The 8513-nt window shown below is 34.9% G+C and overlaps 1 protein-coding gene across 1 annotated transcript; it reads left to right on the top strand.

Annotated features, from left to right (window-relative positions):
* Positions 1-304: 304 nt before the first annotated feature.
* LOC120077829 (Protein kinase superfamily protein) lies at positions 305-8182 on the top strand. Its single transcript, XM_039031891.2, has 12 exons — positions 305-594; positions 973-1071; positions 1530-1587; positions 3118-3198; positions 3386-3457; positions 3547-3785; positions 3897-3968; positions 6287-6403; positions 6507-6588; positions 6845-6891; positions 7297-7378; positions 7940-8182. Exons 1-12 carry the CDS (start codon positions 386-388, stop codon positions 8021-8023), a joined length of 1242 nt encoding a protein of 413 aa, XP_038887819.2. The 5' UTR covers positions 305-385; the 3' UTR covers positions 8024-8182.
* Positions 8183-8513: the final 331 nt, after the last annotated feature.

The raw sequence follows: 8513 nt of genomic DNA, 5'->3' as shown, positions 1-8513 counted from the left end.
TATAAAAAATCCACGAAATATAAAAATAAGCAACAAAATGTTACTAATGTAAATATAATATAAATAATAGACATGTTAATTTGTTTAAAATCAAAACATGTTTATTTACTAATTTAAATTTATTTTTTGTTTTTATTAATTTTCAAGAAATATTCCTCAAAATATACATTTTATCAATATTACATTTTCGTAAAATTAAGAGCACAATATTTCCTTAGATATGAACATTTTAAACTACAAGAATCTCAATACGAACGAAAATGTCTAATTTAACCCCAATAAAAAGAAAGAAAGAAGGAAGGAAGAAATACTCTTATCTAGTTTGACAGTTAAGGATTGCGCCACTTTTGATTGACGGTAGACGAGTACGACGCAACTCAAAGAAATGCTCCTCAAACAATTCCATTACTTCCTCTCTTCCTCCTCTATACTTCCCTTCTTCAAATCCCCAACCGATGCCAATTCGATCTCAGTGTTCCGTTCTCCAAATCCCACTAGACGATCGTTAACAGTGAGAGCAAGTCTCATCACTAACTCAGAGTCCTTCGAGGTCGGACGCCTCATTGGAAGCTATGGCTTCATGAATATCACCAGGTTTCTCAAATCTCTGTCACTTTTTGTTTCTTATTAGAAAATTTCTTTGTGTATTATGAGCTCCGTACCGCCATTTGTTGCTACGAATGAAATTTTAGTGATTGAATTCACTATTGTTGTAAATAAATGCTTAATTTGCTTTCCTTCTGTAATTTAGTTCCTGTACTCCACAGTGCATGGAGAAAAGATTTTGAGTTTGGATTTTTCATGGTTGTTGAGCTCTATGGATGAGAAAATTGTTCAATTTACTCGTTCTTCTTCCTTTTGGTTATCATATGAAATCAATCTGTTGCACTTAAGTTTCGTGATTTAGTCTGAACTTTAATTCAATTTCAAATTACCGTCATTGTAAATGTGATATTTTCCAACCCCCGACAGCTATTCAGGGTTTCAATCCGGGCAAGATGTTGAATATTCTTCTGGAGATTTAGGGCAATTGAGAGTTCAAGATGTAGGAGAAGGGAGTGTAAAGATCAGGTGCTCTTTTGATGTGTATTTGAATTCTTGGGATTGTTTACGGGAATCTTGAGTATTCATTTGGTAACCATTTGATTTATATAATTTTGGTTTTTGAAAAATTAAATCTATTTTCAATCTCTTACCATATTCTTCATCTCTCTTAAGTAAAAGAGTTGAATTCATAACCAAATTCTAAAAACAAAAACAAGGTTTTAAAATTCTTGTTGACCATATTCCCAGAAAAAAGATACTTTCGAGAAACTACGAACACTACTTTTGAAGTTTTCAAAACTTGGCTTGGTTTTTTAAAACATTGGTTAAAAGTATATAACTAAGCAAGAAATTTAAAGGTGAAAGTGGTGTTTGTAGACCTAATTTTCAAAAACTAAAAACTAAAAACCATAAACGAAAAATAAGATTACCAATTTTCTGAGTCCATCTTATTACTGATACTATCAAGGGCAGTTCTTCTGTAGGCTTTATGAAGGAAGAGTATCTCAGGGTTCTCGTAAAGGAACTCCTCTTATTTTTAAGGTGATACTCGTGCATTTACTTCACTTTTATTCTTTTGGTTTCTGAAGGGTATCTGCCTTCATTATGGTTTCAAATATTTACCCTTCCTAAAATATATATCTCCCTAACTTTAATCCTTAACCTCTCAAAGAAGTTAGTAAGAGGTGCCCCAATTTGAATTGATAACGGTTAAAAGAGAGAGAGAAAGAGGAGACATAAGGTTTATGTGGAAAACCCTAGAACAGGGAGAAAAAACCACGATAGAGAGTCTCCGTTTTATTAATTTTTACATAATGTGAGGGCTTCAACAAGCCTAAATACAAAAAAGGAAAGAAAAATAAGGTAAAGTAAATAACTATTGTTTTTGTTTTGTTCTCGGAATTTTGTAGCTATAGTTTGTGAAGCTTCTGTATGTTCTCATTTCATAGTTCTTAACCTTATTGGTAGCTTTATAAGGTCCCCTCTGCAATGTTGGATATGATGAGGGCGCTATGAGGGTGTCAACCTAGTTGAGATGCCCGGGTGCGCCTGCTGATCCTTTGGTTTTGGTTTTGGTTTTGTCTTTTGCCTTTATTTTCAAGTACACATCTCCTGTACTCTCTTTTAATGAATAATAAAGGCTGTTTCCAAAAAAAAAAAAAAAAAAACTATAATACCCCAAGACTATAAACAATCAACTAAGTCCATTGTTTCCAACATTCCCCCTTAAGTTGGGGCATAGATATCAATCTGACCCAACTTGCTAACACAAGAATCAAAATTTTGCCTGAGTAACTCTTTGGTGAGAATATCTGCAACTTGTTGATGTGATGGAATATACAGAATATAGATACTGTCATTGTCCAGTTTCTTTTTTATAAAGTGTTTGTCAATCTCTACATATTTCGTTCGACCATGTTGTACTGGATTATTGATGATGCTTATAGCAGCTTTATTATCACAATAGAGTTTCATAGGTAAGACACCATCTTGATGAAGATTAAATAGTACTTTCTTTAACCAGATTTCTAAACAAAGCCCCTTATTTCCAACAATTTTTTACATAATGTGAGAGATACAAGAGGATTCTTATTTATAGGCTCCAACAAGCCTAAATACAACAAAGGAAAGAAAAATAGGGTCAAGTAAATAACTATTATACCCCCGGACTATAAACAATCAACTAAGTCCCTTATTTCCAACATAATTAATGGGGTGTTTGCCAAAAGGAGCATAGCTCGATTGACATAGTGCTTGAACTATCAAGCTTGACGTTAGAAGTTTGATTTCTCCGTCCCACACATATATAAGATAACTAACAGGGTTCAGTTGCTGATTGATTTTCTAATGAGCTACACCATTGGGGTGAATTGAGTCTAGCTATCTCTGCCACGTTCAACAAAACTCTCTACTTTATCAATGATAAATGTCCGTTTTGAATACTGTAATTCTTTTTTTTTTTTTTTTTTTTTCTTTGTGAATTTGTTGGACAATCATTTAGAAACTCTGTATTCAGTCTTTTCAATCAGCTATGATATAGTTTGTTATGAATAAACTATTTTCAATATGAAGGTGTATCCTGGAAAGCGGGCTGGTGGTGTTGAAGCTGATATGATGGCTGCAAATGAGCTAAATGCTCACGCATTTCTCCAAGTAACAGACACTTTCTTTTTTTGTGTTCACAATTTTTTTTTTGGACATATTAGTGCTGATGATGATTAGACTATGTTGGGAATTGAAGGAGAAGTATTTGCATTCAAACTTCACAAACTACTGTTTTTTTCCTCTTTTCTTTTCTTCTTTTTCGTTTAATTGTTTTTGTTCTTATGGAATTCTGCAGAGCAGTTCGAAGGATATCTGCTCGAATCTTGCCCTACTTGTTGGTGGATTTGAAACAAACACTGGGGAGCAGGTTATCCACAGTATTCAGTATCTAAATGTTTTATGGACTTGGTATGTTTCTTCTAATGACATGGAAAAGTGAATTTTCTGCTTGCTTAGTGGCTAGCATTCCGTGATGATGGGAAATATAGCGCTGCAGACTACGGAAAAATAATGAGTGAAAGGATTTCCAAAAGGATAGAACAAATCTCATGGAACCCTTATGAACAAGAACAGTTGATCAAGCGCAGGAGAAATTTTGTGATCAGGATGTTTCAGGGCATAATGAGAGGTCTTGTGTATATGCACGACCATAACAGATTACACCAAAGTCTTGGACCATCTTCTGTAGTACTCAAGTTAAGTTTAGCTCTTGGAAGTACCGCATATTATTTGCTAGCTTTCAAAGATTCCTAACTTATATCTTAACTCTGTCAGATGTGATAAAATTGATTTGCATTTGATCACAGTACAATTGTTGAGAAAGATGCTGCTTACTTAATCCCACGTCTTCGAGATCTAGCTTTTTCTGTGGATGTGAGGTAATTCTTCTCTCTTCATCAGTCATCTTTTTCCGACCAATGTAATTTTTATTTTATCATGACCATTCTCAACCTTTTCATCAGTTGTTAGTTATGATCTGTGAAACCTGAAAGAAATGAATTTTTACTTGGTGAAATAGCCTTGGAGATTTGAAATTGAAAATCAGCTTTATGGGGGAGGATTTTGCTAGCTTGTAGGGAAGGGATATAGGTAATTGGTGGTTCCACATCCCAACCTTAAAATATCCGGGAGGCCCTTGAAGGGTGCATTTTATGCTTAAGAACGCCCTTGAAGGGTGCATTTTATGCTTAAGAACACCCTAACTACCAGAATTAGAAAAGTGGCTCTCCTTCCTCCTCTTTTGTAATTTCATTTGATAATTATATTTATGTGAGAGTAGCTTCATTGGAGAGTAATGCAGTATGAGCGAGTTAGATATTTGTGGGGTCTCTCTCTCTATGTACTCAATAGTTTTAGAGAGAATAATGATCTTATTCAATTAATTAGGCTGAAGATACATATATATAGGCAACTAAGAAACCATAATTTAGGAGATATAAAATTACAATAAAGGACAACTAATTATAATTACAATATAAATGGACCTTCAAATGTGAAATTTGGAACATGAATATTGGGGGGGGGGGGGGAAGGCTTTCTTCACCTTTTAGTTGCTATATCTGGTACCAGGGCACAAGAAATCGGAGTTAACAATTGCAGAGATTGACTTAAATATAGAGGTCTTCCTTCTTGAAAAATGCATAGGAAACGGGTTCAATAATTTTGATTACTTCTTAGAAGCAGAAGGAAATTGAGCAAAGTCAGGGGAAAAAGAGGGTTACATTCTCTATAGCCATATTAAATTTGGAGAGAGAGTCCCGATCTTTATTAATTAAGCTGTCATTCTTAATCCCTGGAGATAGAACTTCACTAATGGAGAATGCCAAAGGTTCAAAACCAATGTCAGGTAAAGAGTCCTTATCATCCTTGGAGCTTGAAAAGACAGGGCCGTCTTTAATGCAGGGAAGAAAAACCTTGTTTCCTCCGCAGGAATATCAAGGGATGTCTTATTTGTCACAAAGGCAAAACAACCACTAGTGAAATTGTCTTGGACAACTTCATTGGGCCATGCTCTTTCTCTTTCCTCATTAAAACTCTCTCTTCACAAGAAGAATTTATGTTCACACCAACCATGTTTTCAACTTTTTTGGGCTCTGTTGAATTATCTGAAACAGGGGAAAACATCTTCTTTGGCTCCAACGATGGCTCCAATTTCCGAGTGTCCTCCTTTAAAGTGAATCAAAGGGATTCCTTGAAAATCTCGGAGGAGTTTAGATTGAAACAAAGAAATCCATTTCAGGATTTTGTAAGCTGGAATCGATCCCTTCATCTTGCATAAATTGATTCAGTCTAACTAAATCAATGGGATTTGTAAAATATTTAACATATAACTCCCACGAAGAAAACTTGGAGGATCAATTACCTCAATATCACCAAAGTAGAATTTTCCTGGCATCCATGTCCTCCACGTAGAACAAACCAGATTCGTACCAAATGAAGAAGTAGGAGTCTTTAACCTTGCAACTTTCCACTTCTATGTCTAAGAGACTGAACGTGGAATGGAGGAGATGCTGGTCAGGTAACCGGAGGTACAAGAAGATGAACGGAGGAGGCACTGAGGAGATGAAACTTCAGGTGAGGGGCAAAGAACAGGGGAGGAGAGAGGACAGAGGAGAGAGCAGAGGGCATTCTTGACTTTGTTTGTTTAAATGAAGACACTCAATTGTCAAGAAGTGTTGAGGAAACCAAATGAGATGATAAGAATTTCACTGAAAATATTTGTGGGGTATATTTTGTAACGTAGAATAGGTGGATCCTCTGGAAGTTATCTGGATAAACAGTATTTGATTCAGGAAGTTAGAAGGTTTGGGATTTATCTTTTATGTTTTTTGTGTACAAACCAAGCCTCTGGGAAGTATAGAAACTTGTGTATCTCATGATTGTTTCTGATTAACGGGAGAAAAAATCACTTGAATTGCAGACCAGGATGTAATTGCAAGAGAAAGCTAGCTGAAGGTATGAGAAATGTTGCTTTAAATCTATGGAAGCCAAGTTTCCTCGTTCATCATGGGCAACTCAGTTATCATAAATTCCTCCCTCCTTCCAGTCACCCCAATTAATTTGAGATATTTCAGTGTATATTGTTTTCAACATTTAACGAATCTTAAATTACATTTTCTTCACTATTTTAGTTAATCATAAATTTCTTCTTACATTCAATATGGGTTGAAAGTTTCTTAAACCATTTGATTGTCAGATATCCGTTTCCAGAAGACAGCCTTGGACAGCTCGCTGAGGGGCTATGGAGACGGGCAACAGTTGCTGGAGCCTACACTCCAATGGAGAAAAGAGCATTTGGAATAGCAGATGACATGTATTATTGACATATGTACACAATGATGTTCACAGTTCACTTCATGGATTGTGTTCAAACCTTCTAACCCAACCTTATCATTTTTTCTCCTTTTCTTTTGCAGATATGGAGCTGGTCTCCTTTTTGCGTATTTGTCTTTTGTACCCTTTTGTGAAGCTGGAGTTGTTGATAGCCTCTCCTTGCAAGTAATTGATCTTACAAAACTTTTTTTTTTCATTGGTATCTGTTGATATTTGACCTTCTCCCTTTGACAAGTGAAACTCTCTTTGTAATCTTTATTTCGATTTCTCTGTAGTGGTTCTTTTTCTGGTTGGGTTGTCTATTCAATTCCCCTTGTATTCTTTCATATTTCTTTAAGAAAACTTATTTTTATTATGAAAGAACAAAAAAAGTTCCTCTGAAGTTGTGTACCCTAATCGTTGTTTTTCTGTGAACTTATAGAGGCTTTTGGAGAGCACTTTTAGACTTGATCTTGAGGCTACGAGAGAGTAAGACTCCACATTTTTTTTTTACAATTCGTTATTGTTCCTCAATAATTTATGCAAAGGAATTTTATTTTGATCATGATTTGTTTGATATGTAGGATTTTTTCTTCTTTTTCTTTTTTGAGAGAGAGTTTTCATTTATGTTTGTAAGATCTAGTTCTCAGTAGTATTTCTTTGGTTATTTCTTTCACTTGAGGGACTTCAGTTGCTCTGGCGCTAGATTACCCAGTTTACCAAATCCTTAAAATGATACTGCAATGCCCTCAAGAGCTTACCAAACCATTCAAATGATCACTACAATTCGTTTCCCCTAAAACTCTGGCATTTATATTATTTTACAGTACACTTCTACTCCAGGTCTTCTAACACGTTTTTATACTAAAATAAATAAATGTTTTGCCTTGGAAGATATTGTTTAGCGGATGATCGATTCGTTGAAGCGGTCAAGTTTCTCGATCTCAATGATCGTGCTGGTTGGCAGTTACTTCAGGTTGTTTATCTTTGTACGTTTACATTACACTGAAAATGCCCTAATCTCATTCTAAAGTATATCTTTGCAGATGTGTTACTGATAGATTCCATCAGATTTAGATCTTTTATTTCCCCATTGCTTGCACAAAAACATATTTCTTTCTTCTTTTTCCTAATCATACATCATATTTCGCAAGTATTAGATTGGAATTCCTGGTCTAATTTAAAGTTAGGATCACATCCTATATTTTGAGTCCTGAACTTTCATGGCTATTTGATGTCCTTCAATTTTTAGGCATTCTATTTTAGTTCACGAGCTCTGTATTAAAAACCTTGGTCATTTTCGTTCATTTTCAATAAACTATTTCACAAAACCTAATATTAGTACATTTGTTATTCATTTACCTAGTCAAATGTTTGGCATGGACACATGTATTTAGAGTTAATATAGCAAGTTAGATGATTGGTTTTGAACTAGGTTCAGATTTGTTTAAATAATTAATGAAATATATATGCTAAAAATGTGATCTAAATCTTTCCTATTCTTCAACAAACTAACAAAAAGAAACAACTCTTTTAGGCAATGTTGAATCCAGATTTTCGACAACGCCCCCTTGCTGAGGCAGTACTCAACCATCGGTTCTTGACGACAACGATTATATGATTCAGTCATGAACCAGATTTGGCTAAATGTCTCCTAGTTTTTATTTTGCAAGGGTGATCAAATCATCTCGAGTCTCTCTCTCTTTTGCTATTTCTGTTTATTCTTTGGCACGATAGCAATGTTTCCATCTATAGAAGATTCAAGTCATTTTAGATTTCACATCTGAAGCATGCTTTATTGGAGTGGAACATGAATAACATCCAAAATAGAGGTCGGGTAGAGGGAACTCCTCCCAAAAACTACACCTAAAGAAATTGCTAATTGTGGCATAAATACTTATCTTTGAACGATCTAGATTTTCTTTCTTTCCAAAAGTGCCTCAAAAGTTGAGGCGCAACCACCTACCATCCTTGCTTTGTCTTTCAAATACCACCCAGTAAGCCCTTCCGTAATCTGTTGAATATGTCTTCTCCTTTCCCCTATCCTTTTACAATTAGTATACATTATGTATTATTCTTTCCTTATTTTCATTCATTTTACTATTGCGTGT

Source organism: Benincasa hispida, chromosome 5 (assembly GCF_027475165.1).
Source record: "Benincasa hispida cultivar pf3 chromosome 5, pf3_genome.v1.1, whole genome shotgun sequence".
In the NCBI taxonomy this organism is placed as follows: domain Eukaryota; kingdom Viridiplantae; phylum Streptophyta; class Magnoliopsida; order Cucurbitales; family Cucurbitaceae; genus Benincasa; species Benincasa hispida.
The sequence above is the reverse complement of the archived record's forward strand: the minus strand, read 5'-3'. Positions and strand labels throughout refer to the sequence as shown.

What these genes read in the sequence shown, in the direction of transcription:
- LOC120077829 (XM_039031891.2), top strand. Translation starts at nt 386, where the DNA reads ATGCTCCTCAAACAATTCCATTACTTCCTCTCTTCCTCCTCTATACTT. An exon ending in GAAGGGAGTGTAAAGATCAG is followed by an intron (nt 1,072 to 1,529) that starts GTGCTCTTTTGA and finishes GTTCTTCTGTAG; the next exon opens with GCTTTATGAAGGAAGAGTAT. An exon ending in CTGGTTGGCAGTTACTTCAG is followed by an intron (nt 7,379 to 7,939) that starts GTTGTTTATCTT and finishes CAACTCTTTTAG; the next exon opens with GCAATGTTGAATCCAGATTT.